Source organism: Eutrigla gurnardus (genome assembly GCF_963514095.1).
Source record: "Eutrigla gurnardus genome assembly, chromosome: 23".
Classification (NCBI taxonomy): domain Eukaryota; kingdom Metazoa; phylum Chordata; class Actinopteri; order Perciformes; family Triglidae; genus Eutrigla; species Eutrigla gurnardus.
The window spans coordinates 869,246-895,893 of NC_139934.1; the positions used below are offsets into that span (position 1 = coordinate 869,246).

At 46.7% G+C, this 26,648-nt stretch overlaps 2 protein-coding genes, 1 long non-coding RNA gene and 1 pseudogene across 9 annotated transcripts; 2 read left to right on the forward strand and 2 right to left on the reverse strand.

The window, feature by feature from the left end:
* The first annotated feature begins 361 nt into the window (after positions 1-361).
* On the forward strand, positions 362-25,895 carry LOC311009528 (C-type isolectin Sp-CL4-like). 3 transcript variants are annotated; one of them, XM_084003766.1, is made up of 5 exons: positions 22,942-23,061; positions 24,574-24,701; positions 24,780-24,911; positions 25,069-25,177; positions 25,771-25,895. In XM_084003766.1, exons 1-5 carry the CDS (start codon positions 22,989-22,991, stop codon positions 25,836-25,838), a joined length of 510 nt encoding a protein of 169 aa, XP_083859892.1. In that variant the 5' UTR covers positions 22,942-22,988; the 3' UTR covers positions 25,839-25,895. The 3 variants fall into 3 exon arrangements, with proteins under 3 accessions (XP_083859893.1, XP_083859894.1, XP_083859892.1); XM_084003767.1 differs by lacking the exons at positions 22,942-23,061; positions 24,574-24,701; positions 24,780-24,911 and adding exons at positions 362-483; positions 16,722-16,853; XM_084003768.1 differs by lacking the exons at positions 22,942-23,061; positions 24,574-24,701; positions 24,780-24,911 and adding exons at positions 15,205-15,299; positions 16,722-16,853.
* LOC311009023 (C-type isolectin Sp-CL4 pseudogene) lies at positions 566-1,606 on the forward strand (annotated as a pseudogene). Its single transcript, XR_014599395.1, has 3 exons — positions 566-693; positions 851-959; positions 1,539-1,606. The product of XR_014599395.1 is annotated as a C-type isolectin Sp-CL4 pseudogene (transcript).
* LOC311009138 (ladderlectin-like) lies at positions 3,421-5,356 on the reverse strand. Of its 4 annotated transcripts, none has more exons than XM_084003115.1 (7): positions 5,240-5,356; positions 5,087-5,172; positions 4,958-4,993; positions 4,512-4,612; positions 4,295-4,429; positions 3,971-4,082; positions 3,421-3,777 (listed from the first exon to the last, which is right to left on the reverse strand). In XM_084003115.1, exons 2-7 carry the CDS (start codon positions 5,145-5,147, stop codon positions 3,710-3,712), a joined length of 513 nt encoding a protein of 170 aa, XP_083859241.1. In that variant the 5' UTR covers positions 5,148-5,172; positions 5,240-5,356; the 3' UTR covers positions 3,421-3,709. The 4 variants fall into 4 exon arrangements, with proteins under 4 accessions (XP_083859241.1, XP_083859240.1, XP_083859239.1 ...); XM_084003114.1 differs by having other exon boundaries at positions 4,512-4,608; positions 4,954-4,993; positions 5,240-5,352; XM_084003113.1 differs by having other exon boundaries at positions 4,512-4,608; positions 4,954-4,993; positions 5,087-5,181; positions 5,240-5,336.
* LOC311009530 lies at positions 13,794-25,832 on the reverse strand. Its single transcript, XR_014596657.1, has 3 exons — positions 25,721-25,832; positions 14,000-14,159; positions 13,794-13,828 (listed from the first exon to the last, which is right to left on the reverse strand). It is a non-coding gene; the product is annotated as an uncharacterized lncRNA (long non-coding RNA).
* Positions 25,896-26,648: the final 753 nt, after the last annotated feature.

Genomic DNA, 26,648 nt, shown 5'->3' on the forward strand with positions numbered 1-26,648 from the left:
GTGGTGAGCCTCATCTTCTTCTTCTCTCTCTGTTTCAGGAGATCAGAAACAGGCCAACGAGCTGAGGTTCTCGGGGTCCATGACTGAATTACAGTAAGATGCTGGAGCTGATGTGTGACTGATTCCCGAGGGATGAATGAAGTGTACTTCTGATTCTTTCCAGATCATATCTCATTTTCGGAGCACTAAGACTTAGCGAGGCCTGAGCCATGCATCCAGCTGTGGTAACTACTGTCCTGCTGTTGGTGGGCATCCTGAACACGTCGACAGCCGATCTCAGCAGTAAGTACCACATCATCAACCAACACATCACCACAACCAAAACCTTGTCATTAACGCACGTGTTCTCCCACAGCCGATGGACTTAATTGGACATGTGAGAATATATACAAAGGGCAAGAATGTGGTGACGGATGGATGCGCATTGATGCGGGTCGCTGTATCAAATACTTCCCAGAGGAAAAGACTTTCGCTGAGGCAAAGGTCAGAAACAGAAAATAAATCTATCTGTTATGATAAAGTCCTGGTGAAGACTAACACTTACATCCATTGTGATTTCAGGAACACTGCGAAGGGTTAGCGAGTAAACTGGTCTCAATCCACGGTCTCGTCCAGATGGCAGAAGCGCTTTGCACCAGCCTGCGTGCCAGCAGTGATCGCCAGGATTTTTGGATTGGGACCATAAGATCAGGGGTAAGCAGTGAAACACCTCATTGTGATCAGAGATAAGACAGCCTGGCTGGTGAGTGAACTGACCGATGGATGAATGTGAGGAAGACCCTGATGGACGATACATAGAGGAGTATGTGGCTCACATGTCACCACTGATTCTCCACTTTGTGTTTTTCAGGATGACTTCGTAAACATCGATGGATCTGACTTTGACTTCAGCGTATGGTACGAATATCAGCCAGACAACTTTCAAGGAGCAGAGAACTGCGTCGAGGTGAACCACAAAGGTAAGGAAATATGGAGGTTGTACTTCTAAGAATGGGTGGAAGCAAAACATTTACAATGGAGTTTGAGAATAATCTGAAAGACGGAATAATTCAAACGTGATGCAAAGAACAACGGGTATCATGCTGACAGATTCATTTCTAAGTTGCATGTGCCTGATATGACATGATTGAGCCCATGGGTGTTGGTGTTGTATGAGGGTAGGACAAGTCCCATCCACTTTGTAAAATCATTACTTTGGATCAGCCCCTTCTATCAAAAGTCAGCGCATCCAGCACTATTTTCAGTTTCAGTCCCTTGTAAGGGGGTTCCCCGTTTTGAGAACTGAACTGGTCCTCCACATGGATTCTCCTTAAATTGTCCCGGCCACATGTTTTTCTATTTGTATATGAAAGACGTTGCTCATAGTGACGAACCTACAGGGAATGATTACACAATTCTGCAGCCCCCTCAGGTCTACGCAGCAAACAGCAGACACACACAGTTAGAAGGAAGTAAAGCAGCTGACAACAGAGTGAATGTTGGACTTACACCAGGTGACCACACGACCAATGGGATGTTTTCTCTTGTATGTTCTCCAGACTGGGGATGGTGGAACGACGACAACTGCGACGACAAGAATAACTTCATGTGCGCTAAGGTCATGTGATCGTCGCCAGCTGGTGTTTGGTTTTCATTCTAAATCGGTGTCGCCATCTACAGACGATCAGCTGTGCTGCAGGTGGACCCATGTGTTTTATGATAACCGCTGCAAACACAAGCTCTTACATTTACTGCAATAAACGCTTCAGCATTCATGTTCCTGAGTCCTGTTTTACTTGTTCATGGTTGGTTATATGAGAGTAGAAAGCTGAAACATAATTGTGGCATTTCTGCAACACATTTCATGGTGGGAGCATTATCGGTGCAATAACCTCTAACGTCCAGATTCAGAGCAACATCAATGATTGGGGGATTGCCTCCACACAGCTCTCAACATGGCGACGGCTGACCAGGGGGGGCTAGCAGCTAACAGTGTTAACCTGAGTGGGTACTTTTTTTGTTGCTGCCAAAAATGTACTTGAACAAAAGAACAAAACCTAAAAGTATAGATTATAGAAGCTTTAAACTCCAAATTTGTTTCTATTAATCGTCCAAATACTCGTTTTCTTAGTCATCAGTTATGTAATGTGCAGACCTGCAAACTCCTCAGAGGAAAAAAGGTGACAGTGTCACGGGGGGGGGGGATTTTTTTTTGATGGTACTATGCAAATGACACTAGTCTGAGCGTGACTTAACAAAACTCAGCATACTTTCTCAAAAATCATTGTCAAAACATCCTTGAGGCTTACAAAAAATATTTTATTTACAACTGCCACAATTTATTTTTTTTGTCGCTTAGCCTTGACGAGTGTTTCGCAAGCTCTCTTGCGTTGTTTGTTCCACAGGCAGCGGTGTTTCCCCGCGTCCCATTCATTGTCTATGTGAAAAGCCGTGCAATGCATTCTGGTAGCGTCGCGGCGAATGTCGAGAGACGGCGCGCGAGTTGGCCGCTTCTCATTTGCATAAAGTTGAAGTGAATCTACTTTATGCTAATCAGAGGCGCCGGGCTCGACTCGCCGCCTCGGGAACGCTCGCAAAAATCTTCTAAACTGAATCTTGTCGATCTAAAATAAAGACAGATTCAGCAACTGCATAGCTTATTTCTCGCTTAAAATGTTTTCAGAAACACCTTTCGGTGAACTATTTTCGTAAAATAAGAGAAAGTTTCCAAACGAGCCGCCATGTTGGTCTGCGTGAACTCCGGAGCAGACAGGACAGCTGTGAAAGCGATCGTCCAATCAGGTGCAGCCATGAAGTGTACTCGTGATTGTATGAAGGAGAGCGCCTGTCAATCATCCTCTAGTGGCAGCCCACCAAGCGTGCAATACTGGGAAGCGGCGCGTCCACACGCGTTTAAAATCGCCCCTGTGGACACGGACCTTGAGAAAGATCCTGAAGCAAGTGCTGAGATTCCGATTGGCCCAGAGAAATGTCAATTATAAGAATTATCCAATAATTGTTCGCAATTCGGGACACCCCCCCCCCCCCCCCCCCCCAAAAGAAAACTCTCCGGTTCTACACGAACCACGTGAATGACCAAATTGACCAAGAAAACGGCGCCGAAAAGCGACAAGTTTGCAGCTCTGAATGTGGGTTTATCAGGCACATCCTGATTGGCCGGCTACACTTACTGTATATATATTTAAATTAAAAAAAATGCATGCAACAGGAGTGTCCTGAGTACATGGAGGATGATGTAGCATTCATGCTATGTCTTTTATTCTGTTGGTCACATACATCTTGACCTGAAACAACACATCCCACACTTTAGATTGTGGTTTAGAAATGCCATTCATTTGGCAAAGAAAGTGTAATGTGTACAATATTATTAGAGCTGTTTGAGATATAGCAACACAGAACACACATTTATGACACACCAGCTTCTTTTAATGCTTGAGCCTTTTATTCTTGCATTTTCTTTGCTAAAAGCATTCTTTCCATAACCCATTCTGCCTGCCCTTGTTAAAAGCACAAGGCCTCAGAGACAATCTGGCTCCTTTTTATGTCACCTGTCGCTTCCTTCCTTAAGTAGCGTTACAGCGATAGAAACTAACAGTAAGAATAACAAGTGTATAGGAAACCCTTCAGCCCGTATGCGAGTCTGATGGTGGAAGGACAGATGTGTTTAAAAGCGAATGCGTCTCCTCTGGTTGCGTTTTTAGGGAAATTGTCACAACTTCCTGACACAGACGGATGGCCTTTCATTGTCACAGAAATCGTCATCCCAGCACTTCTGAGCTGCAAATACAAAAACAAGAAAGGTGAGCCTTCTGTGTGGAGTTTGCATGTTCTGATCATCAAGTGAGCTATCTGAGAACATCAGTCAGATAAAACTCAAATAATTTGAGAAATTTCAAAACATGAGTATTTTTGTGGGATTGCTCCCCTCATCACTACCATCCCTCCTACATAAAGCATTATGTTGTTTTACCTCCATAATTCACTTGTATACAATGCTGCCTCCCACTGCCGTTACTGGGCTCCCCAGGACACCAGCCAACGTAGTTGAAAGGTGTTCCATCACTCCAGAACCATTGGTTCTCCTGGAAGAAAGAATAGAAAATGAATATATTATGAAATTAAATGCTTAATAAGGGAAGAAAGAAAAGTGAGGCATTAAAGGCAAAAAAGGAATTAGATGTTTTAAAAATACAAGTAATAAAAAGAGAAATGGCGATTTTCAGGGCCAAAGTGGTAAAGGAACCGGAGAAACATATTATATGTATTGGGTGTGTCACAATGATGTATAAGATACCTGTTGTGCATCGGAACCTCCAACCCATGTGTGATCTTGCTGATGACTGGCGCTCAGTATCAGCCTCTGAATCTCGTGGTACTCCAGGACGTTGTGAATAGATGCGAGGTTTCCACCCAGGGACTGGCAGTTTTTCTACGGTGAGAAGGGCAACACCGAGTCAGCGTTTATGCAGACAAACTGGACTTGTGTCTTGAATCAGAGACAGCAGCGTTACCTCAGCTCGAGCCCAACTCAAGGGTTTTGGAAAGTAGAGGAAACAGCGCCCTCGGAACGGAGACCAACCGCCGGAACATGTCGACCTCTTGTCGAGACTTTCTGCTCAGAACAAACAGAGTTCTGTGGGTTAAAGTCTCCGTTTGTATGATGTTTAAATTAGTCTATTAAATCCATTTATTTGGATTGTGTGAAGATGCTGAGTCATTATAAGATATATGTCACTATACCACAATATAACAATGCACAATGCATTGCACACTATAATATAACTACATAATATAACACAATGCATGGTGAAATAACACAAGATGACGCATAAAACATGGCACAAAGAAAAGTTAATAGAACAGAAAGCACAATAAAACAAATAACACGATAAAAATACATGACATAATACAACATAAATCAGCAATAAAATAATATCAAAAGTTCTACAACACTCGCCTGATTGGTCAGATTCGGGCGTTTCCTCTGGGAGAGCTAGAAAGGTTTGACACTGCAGTTATTGACCTGGGTTGTTCCAGTTAACTGGTCATAAATACATGTGGATCAGTTCCTACATGTCATACTCACCAGCAGCTCCAGCCAGAACCATCATGGCACTGACAAGTGCAGACACAGTCAGTAGCTTCATGGTGGGGATATGAGATGATGAATACCTGTATGTACTAACGTACGGTCAGTCCAGTGAAGGGAAGTCAGGAAATAGTGAAGTTTGAAACAAACCTGTAGCTTCAGCCGTCCTGGAAGAAGGTGGTGAAAAAGAGGAGGACGAGCTCTTAAGTAGAGTCTCTTATCTTATCATCTCTCAAGAAACAGGGAACTGGGAGTTGACACTGTAATGTTGCATGTGACCTTAAGTCAGAAAGACTATGTAAGGTAGTCGGCAAGAGACAAATAACTTTTTGATCCAGTGTGAACTGTGTCATGAACAAGGAGAATGTTTCAAGTCCAGAAAGTCTCAGTTTATCGTAGCATCATTTAGTTTAGCGCTCAGTGAAATACATATCTCCTCTCACACAACATGCATCACTCACACGGCCGTTAGCTTGTCTTTCTAGCTAGCTAGCTAACTTAAATCACAAATGTAATGTCATCTCAGGTGCAGATGCGACTTCCTAGACATGCAAACTTTAAATTGATAAATTGACAAACTTATAGGGCCCTAGTTTCGTAGACCAGGCGAAGTCAGCTCTCAGCGCACCTGCGCCGCGCCGACGGGGTGTGTCCGCCTGGACTTTGCAAGTTTCGTGCACCGCGCAGGCTCGCGCAGGCACACCTCCCGTCACTCCCACCCGCGCAAGTGGGAAAGAGGGAGGAGAAGAAGGCGTGAGGCGTGGACTGGGATTAATACAGCCGATTCAGATCTTCACCAATCAAATGAGCTCCTCTCCTCACCTTTAATGCGTTAGGGGAGGTTCAGTGCAAGATCCGTCACTTGACAACCCAATGACAGAAGCAGCGCCGCCGCTCCCACCACGCTCATCACGCGCTGTGCGTGCGTATCATAATAATAACAATGCCCATATTATAAAAAACAGGAGAGAGAGAGGGAGATGTTTTGGTCCGAGAGGCTGAGTTTCCGTTACGCGTGCCATCCGCCTTTCATCTGACGTCAGTTGTGACGGGACAATCTATATAGATATAAATTCACATGTTGATTCAATTAGTTGCATTAAATAGTGTTTGTTGTGATTATTTATTGCATTTAAATGTGCCTGGAACTGTGGAAACCTGCCTGTGAGGTCTCGGTGACGTGTGCGCACTGCGCGCCGTCAGCCAAACTTCCACTCCGCCAGCTGTGATTCGCCTTGAATGAATGGACTTTATTGACGCCTTGCGCCTTGCGCCAAGAGTAGACCAGGTTGGAGCTGGCGAGCTTTCAGCGCAGTCTCGGCGAGGCTTTTTGCCACGAAACTTCCGCTACGCCAAGCTGAATCTGTGACGCCTCCCCCTGCTGCGCCGCCACACCCATCTTGGCGCAGGCGATCCACCAAACTGCCAAACTGACCGTGCGCAAGGCTGCGCGGGTCGAAACTTGCATTATGCCGGCTCCGCCACCCTGCGCCGCCCTGCGCCACAAAACTAGGGCCCATAGTCCCTTGCCATTGACTACCTTACATGGTGATCTTCTGGTGGTCTACAGAGAAAACACAAGCAAATATAGAAACCCGTTGAAGCCAATGACGAAGGGGTAAAACAGTTCCTCAAATGTTTCTTGAGAAATCTGATGCATCAGAAATAATGTAATGAGATACAATGATAACTGATGAAATAATACCTCAACTGTTGGGGCTGCTCAGCAGCCAGCAGCCAGTCAGCCCAGCACAGGTGCTGGCAATGAGGGTGACGACGAGCAGCCCAGCTGCTCCACATCGGCGTCTACTCTACCAGAGTATAAGAGGAGGCTGAGAGGGGGCGCCCGTTGCTTGAACGTCGACTATTGTGGTCAGGATTGCCGGTTGTGAAACTAGCAGCATGCTCAATAGACTGAATTATATGTCTGATAACCTGCTAATCCTGTTCTCCTCTCTCTTTGTTCCAGGCTCCCTCCGTAAAACCCAGTGTCTCCTCGGCCAAGCCCATCACCCACGTGAAGTCACTAAATAAAGTTGTTCACCTGTAAGATCTGTTACGGTGTCTTTGTCTCTGGGGTACCTGGCACATTTGGCTACTAAAACTTTAGAGCTTAACAGAACGTTCAAGCCACAATGAGCCAAGCCGGGTCCCCGGGGGCAGGGAACCAGACTCCTGCAGAATTAGGAGGTTTGATAGCCAAACAGGCCCATGACCTTGCCGAGCTGCAGCAGGAGTTGAAGAAGGCCTTTCCCACTGTGCAAAGTCAGATTGCAGAGCTTGAAAGTGCCTCCCGTTCCACAGTGGGAACTGTGGCGTCCCTTTCCACCCAAGTGAGCGCCATCTCTGGAGCATTGGCCGACATTCAGAAATCCCTGGATACCCTCACAGCCCGAACACCGGTCAGCGGACTTTCAGCTCCAGTCGCACACACCAGCCCCAGCCCTCCCACTGCAGCGGCGGGTTCAGCGGCCTCCCCAGCCCAGTTGCACCCCCAAGTGGAGCCCAACTTGGTCAGCCCTAGGCCGTTCAATGGAGACTTCAACCACTGTCGGGGTTTCCTCGCTCAATGTGAGTTACTTTTCACTCATCAGCCGTCCAGATATTCTTCCGATGGGTCTAGGATTGCCTTGGTAATGTCTCTTCTTGTTGATGAGGCTCTCAGTTGGGCCATAGCTGCAGTTGAAGGCAACCTTTCTCTTTCTACTGACTACACACAGTTTAGGAGGGAGTTTCAGGCAGTGTTCGATCACCCTGTAGACGGGAAGGATGCCGCCGGTCGTTTGCTGGTAATCCGGCAGGGGTCACGCTCTGTGGCTCAGTACACCCTGGAGTTCCGGATCCTGGCAGCGGAGAGCCGATGGGACACCAATGCCCTTCTCAGTGTCTATCGCAAGGGGCTGAGTGACGCCATCAAGGATCTCATTGTCCGTGACTGCCCTGAAACCCTCAACGACTTAATTTCTCTGGCCCTCCTAATGGACTCCCGGCTCCAGGAACGTCGCGTAGACAGAGCCCATCGAAGCTCTCCTCGCCAACCCTCCCACCACCCAGCTACGGAGTTTCCAACTCTGTTCTCTGCTAGCCGAGCTCAGCCCTCTCCTTCACCACTGCGTTCCCCAGCTCCTTCTACACTTGGCCCAGGGGAACCCATGGAGATTGGCCGATCACGACTCACACCAGAGGAGAGAGAACAGAGACTGAACAACAGGCTGTGTCTCTACTGTGGTGAATCAGGTCATTTCATTCGCTCTTGCCCCACTCGCCCAAAAGATCCTGCTCGCTGGTAGGGGCTATACTGGTGAGCAAGACTATTTTTCCCCAGCCCAAGAAGAATCCCAACCGCCTCTTCCCTGCTACGCTGGCCTGGGGCACAGAGACACTTTCTGTCAGCGCCCTCATTGACTCTGGTGCGGATGAGTGCCTCATGGACGTTTCCTTTGCTCACCAAGCAGGTGTCCCCTTGGTTCCCTTGGACCACTCGTTGTTTCCCCAGGCCATAGACGGACGTCCATTAGGCGCTATCTCCTATTCTACCAGGCCCCTCATGCTCACCCTTTCTGGTAACCACACCGAGTCAATATGTTTCCTTGTTCTACATGCCCCGACTGCGCCCTTGGTGTTGGGTCGACCTTGGTTGGAGAAGCATGAGCCCCACATTTCCTGGGCCTCCGGCCGGATCCTAGGATGGAGCACTACCTGCCATGCAACCTGCCTGCGTTCTGCACTCTCCCCGCCCTGCGTTTTCAAAGCAGTGTCCTCTCCCCCAGACCTCACAGGTGTTCCCCCCGAGTATCATGATCTTGCCCCAGTGTTTAGTAAGGACAGAGCTATGTCGCTTCCCCCTCACCGGCCGTATGATTGTGCCATCGATCTCCTACCTGGGACCCCCTTCCCTAAGGGACGGCTTTACAACATCTCTCTTCCAGAGAAGGAAGCAATGCGCAACTACATTGCAGAATCCCTGCATTCCGGCATCATCAGACCTTCGTCTTCCCCCCTTGCAGCAGGCTTTTTCTTTGTGGCTAAAAAAGGAGGCAGCCTTCTGTAAGCTTAAGAGCCTGTTCGTTTCAGCTCCTGTGCTGGTCTACCCCGACCCAACGAGGCAGTTTATCGTCGAGGTAGATGCCTCGGATACGGGCATCGGGGCAGTTCTCTCTCAGCAGTCTGAGGGGGACCAGAGAGTGCATCCTTGTGCCTACTTCTCAAGGAGTTACAACCCTGCTGAGAGGAACTACGACGTGGGTAATAAGGAGCTACTGGCGGTCCATGATGCACTGAAGGAGTGGAGACACTGGTTGGAGGGAGCGAAGCTGCCATTCATAGTGTGGTCGGACCATAAGAATTTGACCTACTTAAGGACAGCAAAGAGGCTTAACTCCAGACAGGCCCGCTGGGCCCTATTTTTCAGCCGGTTTGATTTTACCCTCAGTTACCGCCCGGGTTCCAAGAACATCAGGGCTGATGCTCTCTCCCGTCAAGTCACTGGTGAACTACCGGAGGTCCAGGAGGTGCCGAACACCATCCTTTCCCCCACCCGAGTCGTGGGTGTAGTCACCTGGCCTATCGACTCCATGGTAAAGCGGGCCCAGCAAACCCAGCCAGATCCAGGCAATGGACCCCGAAACAGACTGTTCGTTCCCACCTCTGTCCGCCCACAAGTGTTGGAATGGGGTCACTCCAGTAACATTGCCTGCCACCCAGGAGAACGCCGAACAGCAGAATTCATCAGCCGCAGATTCTGGTGGCCCTCCCTCAACAAGGATGTTAAGGAGTTTGTAGCTGCCTGCACCATCTGCGCCCGGAGCAAGGCTTCCCATCGTCCTCCAGCGGGCCTGCTTCAACCTCTCCCCGTCCCCACTCGGCCGTGGTCCCACATAGGTATGGACTTTGTCACAGGACTCCCGGTATCCCAGGGCAAGAATACCATCCTGACTGTGGTTGACCGGTTCTCTAAGGCTGTCCACTTTATTCCACTACACAAGCTTCCTTCCGCTGCAGAGACTGCAGACCTCCTCACTCTCCATGTTGTTCGCCTGCATGGAATTCCCTCGGACATTGTGTCTGACCGTGGTCCCCAATTCGTCTCGAAGGTGTGGCAGGCCTTCTGTAAAGGAATCGGGGCCACAGTCAGCCTCTCCTCTGGCCACCATCCGCAGACCAATGGGCAAACAGAGCGTGCCAACCAGACACTTGAGACGGCCCTTCGCTGTGTCACCACCAGCAACCCTATGACCTGGTCCAGATACTTGCCCTGGGTGGAGTACTCTCTCAACACCATGGAGAGCGCGGCAACTGGTATGTCCCCTTTCAAATGCTCACTGGGTTACCAACCCCCTCTGTTTCCCCAACAGGAGCTGGAGGTGGCAGTCCCGTCCACCAGGGTCCACCTCCGCCGGTGTAGACGGGTCTGGAAGGCCGCCCGGGCTGCGCTACTTCGTGCCACCGCACAAGCCCAGCGTGGGGCCAACCGGAGGAGGGTATGTGCTCCTGTCTACCAACCTGGCCAGAAAGTTTGGCTGTTGGCCCGGGACCTGCCCCTCCAGACCTCCCAGACCTCAACCCGCAAGCTGAATCCCCGGTATGTTGGCCCCTACTCTGTGGACCACGTCATTAGCCCTGTGGCGGTACGTCTGATCCTCCCTCCTGCTCTCAAGGTTCACCCAGTTTTCCACGTCTCTCAGCTTAAGCCTGTGGCCGCCAGCGCCTTGTCCCCTGTTTCAGCTCCTCCGCCTCCCCGAGTCCTGGCTGATGGTGACCCTGTGTGGACAGTTCACAAGCTGCTTGCCGTCCGTTGCCGTGGTCGGGGGTTCCAGTATTTAGTAGACTGGGAAGGCTATGGTCCCGAAGAACGATGCTGGGTGCACCCGTCTTACCTCGCTGACCCCTCCTTGTTGGATGCCTTCTACAGGGACAACCCTGGCGCCCCCGGGCGGTCGTCCGGTGCCTCCCCTCAGGGGAGGGGTACTGTTGGGGCTGCTCAGCAGCCAGCAGCCAGTCAGCCCAGCACAGGTGCTGGCAATGAGGGTGACGACGAGCAGCCCAGCTGCTCCACATCGGCGTCTACTCTACCAGAGTATAAGAGGAGGCTGAGAGGGGGCGCCCGTTGCTTGAACGTCGACTATTGTGGTCAGGATTGCCGGTTGTGAAACTAGCAGCATGCTCAATAGACTGAATTATATGTCTGATAACCTGCTAATCCTGTTCTCCTCTCTCTTTGTTCCAGGCTCCCTCCGTAAAACCCAGTGTCTCCTCGGCCAAGCCCATCACCCACGTGAAGTCACTAAATAAAGTTGTTCACCTGTAAGATCTGTTTCGGTGTCTTTGTCTCTGGGGTACCTGGCACATTTGGCTACTAAAACTTTAGAGCTTAACATCAACTTCTCTATTGAAGTTGTTATTAGATGCTTCTACTTCCTCAGAATGTTCAGAGTGATGCCATTCCCAGGCTATTTGTTATAGTGAGTCATCTGCAGCGTCATGTTGAAAAAACATTAAATAAAAAAATCTTTTTCACCAATTCCATGTATTTAAACATCTGGCAACTTGCAGAAATGTTGCACAGAACGAGTGAAACTGTGTTTTCTGACCCTTACCATGGATCTATATGTCTCACAAAGAATACAATGAGTATGAATGAGTATGATATAATATAATATATGAGCAACATAAAGTTGTGAAGCATTATTGCTTGTAGATTTAGAGGTTCAACTTTTTTTTCATCTAAGTCGTGGACTTCTTTAATGAATTGGTTCTATTAACCTTTATAAAACACTTTCCCAGTTTATTACATGTACATTGCACCGTCCTTTCACAAAGTTCTCCATGCTTTTGGATACCAGCTGTTTGATGCAGCATTCAGCACACGTAATGATAAAGACCATCCAGAATTACAAACGTGTATATCGTCAATATAAGTCAATATCCCATTGAAGGGAATACAGCTTCCTTTTCATTCGTGATCACAGCAAACACTTCACAGCGATAGAAAACAGTGTTGACTTTGATGTAGTTGTTGTCTACCATTAGTGTTATAGTCTCAGTCTTCCTATGCAACGTGATTTGGCATTGGTCATCCACCAGAGTGCGCCATCTCGCTCTTTTCTGGGCCTGGGCTTCTGCTTCCTGACAGCTTTTCTCCAAGTCTTGCAGCATGGAAAGTCTCCAGGTGTTTTGGCGGACCCTCTTCCCCTTTCCCTGTGGATTTTGGGCTATGTAGCAAGGCTAAACAGGCTGATGAGGTTCCTGGCGTCTCTTGATCAGCAGTAGAGTTTCAGGCTCTGTAAATCATCACAGTGCCTGGTGTGTATCTAGACCTAGCAGGGTTTGGTCTGTATACAGCGACAGAACACTGCAAAAAGGAATGCCTATTCTGTGACCTGCCTGAAAAAAGAACAGTGGAGCAAATTACCATAAAAAGGAACCTGTTCAGCATTCAGAGATACAGCAAGTCTACGTTATAGTGTTTCAGTTGTTGCATTGCATGCATGAAAGTTCATTCTTGATCCGAGTTGGATTTTTATTATACTCTAAGTCCGACAAAACTTCTTCTGGAGCTTCACACACATTCACACTGCTACAGGGGGCAATTTGGTGTTCAGCAACTTGCTCAAGGACACTACAGCATGTGGACAGCAGTGTGTGTGTGTGTGTGTGTGTGTTTGTGGTTGTGTGCTCTACTTATACCCAAATTACCGTTAACCATGATATTTTAATAGCTAAACTGGAGAGATATGGCCTTAGAGTTGTAGCACTGCAGTGGGTCAAGAGCTATCTACACAACAGATCCCAATATGTCAAAATAAATGATAGCACATCGACTAGCTTGGACATAGTCTGTGGGGTCCCACAGGGGTCAGTTCTGGGTCCAAAGCTGTTTATATTATACATTAATGATATATGCAAAGTGTCAAATACTCTGAAATTAATAGTATTCGCGGATGACACAAATATTTTCTGTTCAGGGAGTGACTTGAACCAACTTGTGGAAACAGTAAATCAGGAAATGGCTAAACTTCAAGTGTGGTTTAATATAAATAAATTATCACTAAATCTTGGTAAAACTAAATACATGCTATACGGTAAGAGAGGCTGCAATAACAATCCCAACATTCATGTAAACGGAGTTAATATTGAGAGGGTCCGTGAGAATAAAGTACTGGGAGTGATCATCGATGACATGCTAAGTTGGAAGCCACACATAACACAATTAAAAAGGAAGTTGGCCAGGAGTGTGTCCATACTTTGGAAAGTACAAAAAATACTAAATCAAAAAGCACTTCATCTGTTATACTGCGCACTAGTCTCTCCGCACCTGCAATACTGTGCAGAGGTGTGGGGACACACATATAAAGGCTCCACACAGCCCTCGTTAATTCTCCAAAAAAGAGCCTTGAGAATCTTACACTACGCCAACTACAGGGCACACACCAATCACTTATTTATCGAATCAAGAATACTCAAACTATATGACTTAATAAACTATCGCACAGCACAAATGTTGTACCAAGCTTCTAACAGAACTCTCCCCCAGAACCTGCAAAAATTCTTCATACACAGAGAGAGACACAATCTTAGAGGGGACATGATTTTCAGGCAAAGGAAGGTACGAACTACGTTAAAATCCTTTTCTTTATTGGTCACAGGTGTTAGACAATGGAATGTGTTAGAAGACGAAGTCAAAAAATCAGCAACACTAAGTGACATCATTGTACAACACAAGCGAAGGATCAATTTTACCTGCAACACAAGACGTGTTACTGCTACCAGCTGGGTTCGAACATTTAAATTCACACACATTTCAGATCATTCTTCTTCATTTAAATTTTACAATTTTTTCCCCACAACAACCTCGATGTTGTGATTCACATCTGTCAGCTGTAGACTACAGCTAAATTCCATTCAACTCACAAATTTTCTTGACAAATGGATGTCATTGTATTGACAGGAAAGCAGGCTGACCTTTGTCGCTCCACCAGAGGCAGAGCAGCACCGCGGACACCAGCAAGAGGCAGGCGGCCACCACAGGAAGTGCGAGGGTTGATTCAGCTGGCTCAGGACACAGGAAAGACTAAATACACAAGAAATGAATGAGACAACCAGACACAGGTGGGCAGACATGAGGGCAGGCTGAAAACTGATCGACCTTATTTGGAGTGTTGATGGAGCAGCTACAATGTTAGCATAGCCTAGCACCCCTCAACCAGACTCCATTCAGAAAACAAGCATTTAAAAAGATGTTTGCTTGTCGTCTTGCAGACAGACCTCACAAACCACGACTTCAGACTTTTTACAAATTGCCGTCATCATGTAGTTACTTCTGCATCCTTCTTATCTGTTTATTTATTTCAGCCATATAAATGGTAACACAGCTAAACACAAATGCTTCGGCAAATACACACAACTGATCCTGCATTCAAACTCATGCGTGTAATGCAAGACGAAAATTTGCTACTTGTATTGGTGTGAATGCAACTTCACAGTTCCGACGACTAAAAGCTAAAGAGTTTCAGCAATGTTTTTTCTTTCACACACCTTCAAGAAGAGTCAGTTGCATAAGTATACTTTCTCCCTGTGTTTATTCTCATGATTAAACATAATAAAACAAGACATTTGTTGATATTGGCAGAAGATTCCAATGTCCACAGGTCATGAGTTGGAAGTTTAAAAGTGGGTGGAAGTGCCTTCTGACAATCTGACAGAGGAGCATCGAGAATCCTGAACACATCTGTGGTGAGCCTCATCTTCTTCTTCTCTCTCTGTTTCAGGAGATCACAAACAGGCCAACGAGCTGAGGTTCTCGGGTCCATGACTGAATTACAGTAAGATGCTGGAGCTGATGTGTGACTGATTCCCGAGGGATGAATGAAGTGTACTTCTGATTCTTTCCAGATCATATCTCATTTTCGGAGCACTAAGACTTAGCGAGGCCTGAGCCATGCATCCAGCTGTGGTAACTACTGTCCTGCTGTTGGTGGGCATCCTGAACACCGCAACAGCCGATCTCAGCAGTAAGTACCACATCATCAACCAACACATCACCACAACCAAAACCTTGTCATTAACGCACGTGTTCTCCCACAGCCGATGGACTTACGTGGGTATGAATGATGTATACAAAGGGGAAGAATGTGGTGACGGATGGATGCGCATCGATCTGGATCACTGTATCAAATACTTCCCAGAGGAAAAGTCTTGCGCTGAGGCAAAGGTCAGAAACAGAAAATATATCTATCCTCATCAGTGGCGGCGCCAGAGTATTTTTTCTGGTTCAACTACGGTGGGGCTAACTCATACGACGGTGGGGCTCAAATCAATGCCAGAATTTCAATGTGAATATATAACAACAGCCAGTGGCGCTGCCAGCCGGAATCCAGTACGCACTGGGAGGACTTTTTTTGAAGGTGGAAAAAAAATTGATGGTGCTGAACCGGGGCCGGATTGGAAGATTCAGCGGGCTAGATATTTAAATTATGCAAATCAGCGGGTGACACCAAACAACGCTGCCCAAGCAAGTCAGAGCTTTTCTTTCTCTCACACAGTGACCTGGAGAGACGCAGCCGCATTTGAGAGGACGATCGCGTGTGTGCGCAATTACGCATAGCGTGTGTTGGCCCCTCTCCACTACACAATACAGCTCGGCTCTAGTCTCGTCACCTCTCTGCTGCTGAGCACTGTGGGCCGAGCCGAAGCATGTCTCTCTCCTCGGGCCGGCAGAGTTATCATACCGTACTGTGCGTGCGTGTCCAAGCGTGTGTGTGCGTGCGTGGAGTGCTCACAAGCGTGCGCTTGTGTTTAGGTCGGGGATGGAGGGCACAAAAAAAACGATTTGCACCGGGGCCTATCACCATGATATACACTACTGATTTCACTGATACTGAAAACATTAGATTTTGTCTTAAAAAAGTATTTTTCCATTTGTTGTTGTATTTGCCGCTTCTGTGCGTACATTGAAATTGAATCCTGGCGGCGGCGCTGACAACACCCTCCCACAGCTATAAACACGCACACAGTGAGAGAGAGAGACAGACAAAGCGAAACGTGAATAGTTCCGTTAACAGCCGGGACCCGAGTGGTCATCTTCCCCTGCAGGTGTCAACGGTGCGTCCGTAGTTTTATCCAACACGCCCGCCACCGCCATCTGTTGTTCCGTCCGACGACGTTTAAAAACTAATGTATCCATGATCAATTTTGACCAGCTTACTAACGTTAACTTAACGTGAGTGACTATAAGCCGCTAACGCGAACTGCTAGAGCCAGGTAGCTTACAAACTAGTAGCCTGCTGTCTCTGTGTCGGGCATACACTAAAAGCGGGCTCACATGAGTGACGTTGACGTACGGACAGTACAGTCTGTTAATGAACCCAGATCAGTGACAGTTGTCATCGCAGCTGCCTGAATGCCGTTACGACGTGACGTGGTGGTGCTGTTGAACTCCGCACTTTTCTTGGTTATTTTGTTGTTGTTTTTTTCTTGGTGGTTTTATGGTAGGGCTAACGGTAGGGCTGACACAATTCTTGATGGGGCTATAGCCCAACCAAGCCCCTCCCTGGCGCCGCCGCTGATCCTCATCGATTTTATGTTATGATAAAGTCCTGGTGAGGACTAACACTTACATCCATTGTGATTTCAGGAATCCTGCGAAGAGATAGCGAGTAAACTGGTCTCAGTCCACGATGTCGTCCAGATGGCGGAAGTGCTTTGCACCAGCCTGCATGCCAGCAGTGATCGCCAGGATTTTTGGATTGGATCCGTAAAATCAGGGGTAAGCAGTGAAACACCTCATTGTGATCAGAGATCAGACAGCCTGGCTGGTGAGTGAACTGTTTGGTTTTGAAAATAAAATAAAAACCAAAAAACGCAACACAAGTTCTTGTTTCTAACGGGACACCAACATCACTCTCTCACCCCTCTCTCTCTCCCTCCTCTCTCTCATCCCTCTGTCTCTCTCCCTCTCTCTCCACTTCCTGCACTGTAAACGAGTACAAGCACATAGCACTATCTCCCTCCTCCCTCTCTCTATCTGTCTCACCCCCCTCTCTCTCTAGCTGTCTGTCTCACCCATGTCTCCCCCCTCTCTCTCTATCTGTCTCTCCCCTCCCTCTCTCTCTGTCTCCCCCTCTCCCTCTCCTCAGCTGTCTGTCTCACCCATGTCTCCTCCCTCTCTCTCTATCTGTCTCTCCCCTCCCTCTCTCTCTGTCTCCCCCTCTCTCTCTCCTCAGCTGTCTGTCTCACCCATGTCTCCCCCGCTCTCTCTCTATCTACTCCCCCCTCTCTCTCAAGCTGTTTGTCTCACCCATGTCTCCCTGTCTCTCTCTCTGTCTCCACCTCCCTCTATCTGCTCCCCCTCTCTCTCTCTCTAGCTGTCTGTCTCACCCATGTCTCCCCCTCTCTCTCTCTCTCTGTCTCCCCTCTCTCTCTGTCTCCCCCTTTCTATCTCTGTCTCCCCCTCTATCTGCTCTCCCCCTCTCTCTCTCTAGCTGTCTGTCTCCCCCATGTCTCCCCCCCCCCCCCCTCTCTCTCTCTCTTTCTGTCTCCCCCTTTCTATCTCTGTCTCCCCCCCCTATCTGCTCCCCCCTCTCTCTCTCTTTCTGTCTCCCCCTGTCTATCTCTGTCTCCCCCTCTATCTGCTCCCCCCCCCTCTCTCTCTCTCTCTCTAGCTGTCTGTCTCCCCCATGTCTCCCCCTCTCTCTCTCTCTCTGTCTCCCCCTTTCTATCTCTGTCTCCCCCTCTATCTGCCCCCCCTCTCTCTCTCTCTAGCTGTCTGTCTCCCCCATGTCTCCCCCCCCCCTCTCTCTCTCTCTCTGTCTCCCCCTTTCTATCTCTGTCTCCCCCTCTATCTGCTCCCCCCCCCCCCTCTCTCTCTCTAGCTGTCTGTCTCACCCATGTCTCCCCCGTGAGACATAATATGATATATATTTGCGTGGTTTTGTCATTTTATTGAATTTCATAGGATTGCAATAACAAGCAAAAATAAACAATCGTTTCTGAGAACATTCATTATAATAACAATATGGACTCATCAGCTCTTCGGTAATGTAAACTGTGCAACCACAAAGGCACACTACATCATTTATAATCTTCCAAAACATCTTTCTCCGTTAATGAGTCACTTTCTGAAAAAAACGTTTTTTTGATAGTGTAATTTCCTAGTGGCAACGAACGTCACACGAACAAGGGGCTGACCTACACATATGTGGCAATCGTTCACTTTGCACAGGTGTTGTAGAAAAGTCTCATGACAACTAAATGAAAAAAAAAAAAAAAAGTTCTCATTTTTATCTCACAACCACAAAGGGGCCTCCAGTTTGAGACAGAACTTCTACAAGGATCTGTAATATTTCTCCTCTGATATGGATTAACATGAACGTAAATGAGACAAGACGCTGGAACGTGAATGCTGAAGCATTTTATTTAAGAGCTTATGTTAAACAGAGTCCTCCTGCAGCACTGCTGATCGCCAGTAGATGGCGACACTAATTGAGAAATGCAAATGCATCAAGGTAGAAGCAGTAATCCTTCAGAAATGCGACACGTTATATACAGGTACATTTACTATAATTTTAATCGCCGCAGCATCTGTGGGAACACAAGTGTTTAAAGAACGTGTTTCTTGGGTATCAGTTCAATAATGTGTTGGTCATGATGTGGTTCTTACCCTCCACTTGGGCTGTCACGGTGTTCAGGATGCCCACCGACAGCAGGACAGCAGCTACCACAGAAAGATGCATGGTTCACTAGTCTTCACTGGTTCTTTACCAGCTACAGGCACTTCCTGGAGACATGTTTCGCATTTTAACCAACGGACTATTGTTTCTCTGTGTCTTTGAGGATTTTGTAGATCGATGTTTATTTTATCTGATGCAGTCAGGGGAGTCCCCCATGGATCAATTGTCGGACCCCTGTTGTTCAGTGTGTACATGCTGCCACAAAGACCTTTGGTTCAGTGGTGTAAACGTGGTGATGACACACATCCGTACTCTTCTCTGTCATCTGGAATCACTGTCCCTGATAAAAGATCAACATTTCTTGACGAGATTCTGATGTGAAGATCGACACGGTTCAGTGAATATGTTGTTAGCGTAGCACGAAGAAGGGAAGCGGCTAGTCCGTCTCTGGCCAACAAGCACATCAAAGCTTGCTAATAAATATGCTGTGACACATGTAACCCCCATCAAACATTTTGAAAATGAATATAGATAGCAGAGCGAACTATCCTCCACATGTTAGCATGCTGATATGTAATTCAGTCATCTACCCCAAAGACCTCAGGTTGTTGCCCTGTTTCTGATCTCCTAAAACGGACAGAAGACGAAGAAGCTCACCACAGATGTGTTCTGGTTCCTCGTTGCTCCTCGTTCTGATAAAGTGTCTCTTCCTCTCACTCCAAACTCTCCGTTGGTGCCCTGTGGACATGTCGGCGTCACCAAATGGCACATTTTCATAAAATTAACAAACATGATCACTCCCACTCTTGTGGAAGTTGTCCGTGAGAAAAGATGGGTTGCCGTTTTATCCTCCAGCAATCTAGGAACAGGCTGACATGCAGTTTGCTATACTAGCAGGGTAACGCCTCACCACTGTGTTTGTTTCTATGCTGGACCTGATCCAGTTCGGGGTCTTCGATCCAGGTGTGGCTCTACAAAGTGACCCTCTTTTCTTTACAGAGTCCGTCTCTCTTTGCTAAAGATTATCAAATCTGCAGCGTTCAGATGAGTGATGTCGCCTCTGGAGTAGAAACAGTGCAAATGTTTGATGAACGTTTGAATGTTTTAAATAAATGAATATGTAAGGAGGACATTCAGAGCTACAAGGCAGTTCACACCGAAGCGAACCATTTAAGACCGTTTGCTTTGACAACACTGAAATGATAATGAACAAACTTAAGGTCTTGTGATTAATTTAGTCTCTGGGTTTACTGAAGTCAGCTGGCACTCTGGTTGCTATTTACAACGTTTACTTGTAATAAACTTTAAAGACTCTCGTCGATATTATTGATGACAACTTTGTTGTGGTGAGCAAAAACCGCACAGGCATGTTAAATGATCAATATAAGATAAAACAAAAGTCTAAAAATGCAACAAGGAAAATAGACCGAAATATGACAAAGACAAACAAAATAACAAGCGAAAGAGAACAATAAAGAAGGAAGAGCACCAAAAAGAAGAGTGAGGAAAACAAGAACCTTTTTAATCAGGTCTTAATTTTGAAGGCACTTCAATGTGATTTGCACCAGCTGAGCTGGAAATGTGAGTTACCTATTATTTTAAGACTTAAAGTAATAGGTAACTCCCATAAACAGTGTTGTCAACTCCCTTGTAGCTCTGAATGGCAGAACAGCTACAAGAGAAAGGAATTTACTGAATGAATGTTCAAATTACCGTCGAAACAAGCAAACGCATCCCAATCAGGCATGTAAGATTACTCTATTTTAAAAGTATTGTATTGGAAGCTGTTATTTGGTGCCACCTAGTGGTGGCAGAAAATAGCCGGTTTCAGGAGGAGGTGAACTCAGTGTTTCAGGAAGTTATTTATTCCTCCATGGGCTAATAGAGGGAGCATCAGTTAGACCAGAAGTCCTCAACGTTTTCAGGCCAAGAACCCACAAGTCCTACAGAGACCCAATGGAGGGACCCCCAAGGCCTATAGAGACCTGGTGGAGGGACCCCCAAGGCCTATAGTGACCCGGTGGAGGGACCCCAAAAGCTTATAGTGACCCGGTGGAGGGACCCACAAGGCCTATAGAGCCCCGGTGGAGGGACCCTTGAGGCCTATAGAGACCCTGTGGAGGGACCCCCAAGGCCTATAGAGAACGGGTGGAGGGACCCCCAAGGCTGATAGTGACCCGGTGGAAGGAACCCCAAGGCCTATAGAGAATGGGTGGAGGGACCCCCAAGGCTGATAGTGACCCAGTGGACGGAACCCCAAGGCCTATAGAGAACCGGTGGAGGGACCCCCAAGGCTGATAGTGACCCGGTGGAGGGACCCCCTATTACATATCATATAAAACTTTGCTCCCTATTAAACCGGGCCAATAATAATAATGTGTAGTGCAGCCTATAGTGCTATGTAATGATGTATGTATATTGACCCTTAAAAAGTCCGTCTCTGTCAAGATGAAGTCTGCTGAGCTCAGTTTGGGTGAGTGGCATCGCTTCTGGAGTAGAAACTGTTCAAATATCTAACAAACACTTTAAGTGCTATCTAATTCAATATGTAAGTATGACAATCATAGCTAGAAGGCATCAATGAATCCATCAAAGCTAGTTTGCTTTGGCAGCACTAGATACTTAAAGTCAAAGGGAGGGGACGGCAAATACCATTCTGCATGAGCGATGAGTTCATTGAGTTTACTGAGTCCGTACATTTACAAGCAGATGCCCCGATACGGACACAGGAAAGACTAAATACACAAGAAATGAATGAGATAACCAGACACAGGTGGGCAGACATGAGGGCAGGCTGAAAACTGATCGACCTTATTTGTAGTGTTGATGGAGCAGCTACAATGTTAGCATAGCCTTGCACCCCTCAACCAGACTCCATTCAGAAAACCAGCATTTTAAAGGTGTTTGTTTGTCGTCTCGCAGACAGACCTCACAAACCACAACTTCAGACTTTTTACAAATTGCCGTCATCGTGTAGCCGCTGGGGCTGCACAGTGGTGAAGTGGGTAGCACTGTCGCCTCACAGCAAGAGGGTCCTGGGTTTGATTCCCGGGTTGGGCCACTCCTTCTGTGTGGAGTTTGCATGTTCTCTCCGTGTAAGCGTGGGTTTTCTCCAGGTTCTCCCACAGTCCAAAGACATGCAGGATGGGGATAGGTTCATTGATGACTCTAAATGTCCCTTAGGTGTGAATGTGAGCGTGAATGGTTGTTTGTCTCTACATGTTGGCCCTGTGATGGAATGGCGACCTGTCCAGGGTGTACCCTGCCTTCACCCAATGACAGCTGGGATCGGCTCCAGCCCCCCCACGGTAGACAATGGATGGATGTAGCCACTGCTCCTTTGCGTTGAAAGGAGACAGTTGAGGTGGTTCGGGCATCTGGTAAGGATGCCCCCTGGGCGCCTCCCTAGGGAGGTGTTTCAGGCGCGACCAGCTGGGAGGAGGCCACGGGAAGACCCAGGACTAGGTGGAGAGACTATATCTCCACCCTGGCCTGGGGACGCCTCGGGATCCCCCAGTCAAAGTTGGCTGATGTGGCCCTGGAAAGGGAAGTTTGGGGTCGCCTGTTGAAGCTGCTACCCCTGCGACCCGACACCAGATAAGCGGTTGATGATGAGAGATGAGTGATGTAGTTACTTCTGCATCCTTCTTATCTGTTTATTTATTTCGGCCATGATGGATGAAACCTCGTAGGTGTCTACATGCAAATAAACGGTAACGCAACTAAACACAAATGCTTCGGCAAATAAACACAACTGATAATGCATTCAAACTCATGCGAGAAATGCAAGACAAAAGTTCGCTACGCGAAATACTTTTCTTTCACACACCTTCAAGAAGAGTCAGTTGCATAAGTATACTTTCTCCCTGTGTTTATTCTCATGATTAAACATAATAAAACAAGACATTTGTTGATATTGGCAGAAGATTCCAATGTCCACAGGTCATGAGTTGGAAGTTTAAAAGTGGGTGGAAGTGCCTTCTGACAATCTGACAGAGGAGCAACGAGAATCCTGAACACATCTGTGGTGAGCCTCGTCTTCTTCTTCTCTCTCTGTTTCAGGAGATCAGAAACAGGCCAACGAGCTGAGGTTCTCGGGTCCATGACTGAATTACAGTAAGATGCTGGAGCTGATGTGTGACTGATTCCCGAGGGATGAATGAAGTGTACTTCTGATTCTTTCCAGATCATATCTCATTTTCGGAGCACTAAGACTTAGCGAAGCCTGAGCCATGCATCCAGCTGTGGTAACTACTGTCCTGCTGTTGGTGGGCATCCTGAACACCGCAACAGCCGATCTCAGCAGTAAGTCCTGAAAGTTCTAAATGATGTGTTTGAGGCGCTGGATTCGAAAAAGTTCTGTGTGGCTCTGTTTATTGATCTATCCAAGGCTTTTGATACTGTGGACCACAATCTCTTGCTACAAATTCTCCTCAAAAATGGTATTTCCAAACAGGCTGCCTCTTGGTTTGCTGATTATCTGACAAATAGGACACAATGTGTTCAGATGGCTGGAGTAAGCTCCACCTTTCTTGAGGTAACTAAAGGTGTACCTCAAGGCTCAGTCTTAGGACCCATCCTTTTCACAATCTACATAAATAATCTGTGTGCAAACATATCAAATGCCTCATACCATCTTTATGCGGATGATACTGTAATTTATTGCTGCTCTCGTTCGATTGCTCAGGCATTTGAATTTTTGCAGTCCGCCTTTGATGCTGTACAGGTTCGATTGGAGAAACTGAAATTGGTTTTAAATGCTGATAAATCCAAACTGATGATTTTTTCAAATTCAGCTGTTCCCCTGGAAAATGTCCCTTCCATCAGAACTGTCCGGGGTGAAACTCTAGATTTGGTCACCAGTTATAAGTATCTGGGATTCATTATTGATGATGCACTTTCATTCAAATTGCAGATTAAAAATTTGATCTCTAAATTAAGGGTAAAGCTCGGTTTCTTCTACAGAAACAAATCATGTTTTTCACTCAGAGCTCGGACGTTTCTGATGTCAGCAACCTTCATGTCTGTCCTTGATTATGGTGATGTGGTGTATATGGCAGCTTCATCCAGCTGCCTCAAATCCTTAACTCCGGTCTATCACTGTGCGCTGAGGTTCATTACTGGCTGTAGTCGCCTCACCCACCACTGTGAATTATACGCAAAAGCTGGCATGCCTTCCCTCAATGTAAGACGCCATACACATTGGATGACCGTAGTTTTTAAGGCACTTCTTGGCCTGGCTCCGATATATTTATGCATGTTCCTTCAGAGAACTGGAAGCCGCTATGCCTTAAGGTCAAATGACATTCTGCACTTCACTGTTCCTCGAGCTCGGACTGAATCGGGAAAAAAAGCATTCAGTTTTGCTGCCCCTTCTGCTTGGAATGCTCTCCAATCTGAACTGAGATGATCAGAACTTGTTTCATTGGAAACATTCCGCTCTACTTTAAGAAAACGTCAAAGGAAAACTTTTGAACAGTGCCTATGTTCTTAATTTGTTACTGTAAATATATCTTCTGCACTTTATTTGCCTATCGACTTGCACTTTAGTATTTGCTTATTCACTCGCACTTTAGTACTTAATATTTTAATGTTTTCATGTTTGTTTTTTGCTGCTTGTTTGTTGTTGTCTGTCTGTCCTGATTGTCATGACGTGTGCTGCTGCGTTTCTTGGCCAGGTCACCCTTGTGAAAGAGGTCTTGATCTCAATGGGTTTTTTATCTGGTTAAATAAAGGTTAAAAGAAAAAGTACCACATCATCAACCAACACATCACCACAACCAAAACCTTGTCATTAACGCATGTGTTCTCCCACAGCCGATAGACTTAATTGGACGTGTGAGAATATGTACAAAGGGCAAGAATGTGGTGACGGATGGATGCGCATTGATGCGGGTCGCTGTATCAAATACTTCCCAGAGGAAAAGACTTTCGCTGAGGCAAAGGTCAGAAACACCACATAAATCTATCTGTTATGATAAAGTCCTGGTGAAGACTAACACTTATATCCATTGTGATTTCAGGAACACTGCGAAGAGTTAGCGAGTAAACTGGTCTCAATCCACGGACTCGTCCAGATGACAGAAGCGCTTTGCACCACTCTGCGTGCCAGCAGTGATCGCCAGGATTTTTGGATTGGGACCATAAGATCAGGGGTAAGCAGTGAAACACCTCATTGTGATCAGAGATAAGACAGCCTGGCTGGTGAGTGAACTGACCGATGGATGAATGTGAGGAAGACCCTGATGGACGATACATAGAGGAGTATGTGGCTCACATGTCACCACTGATTCTCCACTTTGTGTTTTTCAGGATGACTTCGTAAACATCGATGGATCTGACTTTGACTTCAGCGTATGGTACGAATATCAGCCAGACAACTTTCAAGGAGCAGAGAACTGCGTTGAGGTGAACCACAAAGGTAAGGAAATATGGAGGTTGTACTTCTAAGAATGGGTGGAAGCAAAACATTTACAATGGAGTTTGAGAAAAATCTGAAAGACGGAATAATTCAAACGTGATGCAAAGAACAACGGGTATCACAAGGAGCCAGTCATGCTGACAGGTTCATTTCTAAGTTGCATGTGCCTGATATGACATGATTAGGCCCATGGTTGTTGGTGTTTTATGAGGGTAGGACAAGTCCCATCCACTTTGTAAAATCATTACTTTGGATCAGCCCCTTCTATCAAAAGTCAGCGCATCCAGTGCTATTTTCAGTTTCAGTCCCTTGTAAGGGGGTTCCCCGTTTTGAGAACTGAACTGGTCCTCCACATGGATTCCCCTTAAATTGTCCCGGCCACATGTTTTTCTATTTGTATATGAAAGACGTTGCTCATAGTGACGAACCTACAGGGAATGATTACACAATTCTGCAGCCCCCTCAGGTCTACGCAGCAAACAGCAGACACACACAGTTAGAAGGAAGTAAAGCAGATGACAACAGAGTGAATGTTGGACTTACACCAGGTGACCACACGACCAATGGGATGTTTTCTCTTATATGTTCTCCAGACTGGGGATGGTGGAACGACGACAACTGCGACGACAAGAATAGCTTCATGTGCGCTAAGGTCATGTGATCGTCGCCAGCTGGTGTTTGGTTTTCATTCTAAATCGGTGTCGCCATCTACAGACGATCAGCTGTGCTGCAGGTGGACCCATGTGTTTTATGATAACCGCTGCAAACACAAGCTCTTACATTTACTGCAATAAACGCTTCAGCATTCATGTTCCTGAGTCCTGTTTTACTTGTTCATGGTTGGTTATATGAGAGTAGAAAGCTGAAACATAATTGTGGCAGTTCTGCAACACATTTCATGGTGGGAGCATTATCGGTGCAATAATGTCAAAAATGTACTCGAACAAAAGAAAGAAACCTTCTGGTACTGACCAAGTATAGATTATAGAAGCTTTAAACTCCAAATTTGTTATCCTGTTGGTCACATACATCTTGACCTGAAACAACACATCCCTCACTTTAGATTGTGGTTTAGCAATGCCATCGGTGGGCAGGTGGCGGAGTGGTTCGAGCGCATGCCATGTATGCACGTACGATATGCAGCTTACCCTGGTTTGTATCCCGGCCGGAGGTCCTTAGCTGCATTTCACACCCCCCTGACTTTCCTATCCGTCCATTGCTAATAAAGGCATCTATGCCTGGAAAAATTGTTAAAAAGAAATACCATAAATTTGGCAAAGAAAATGTAATGTGTACAATATTATTAGAACTCTTTGAGATAAAGCAACACAGAACTATACACATTCATGACGCACCAGCTTCTTTTAATGCTTGAGCCTTTTATTCTTGCATTTTCTTTGCCAAAAGCATAGAAAATGCTAACATGTATGGTGGTGCATGAAGCTAACGGTGCAGCATGGCCATGTTCATC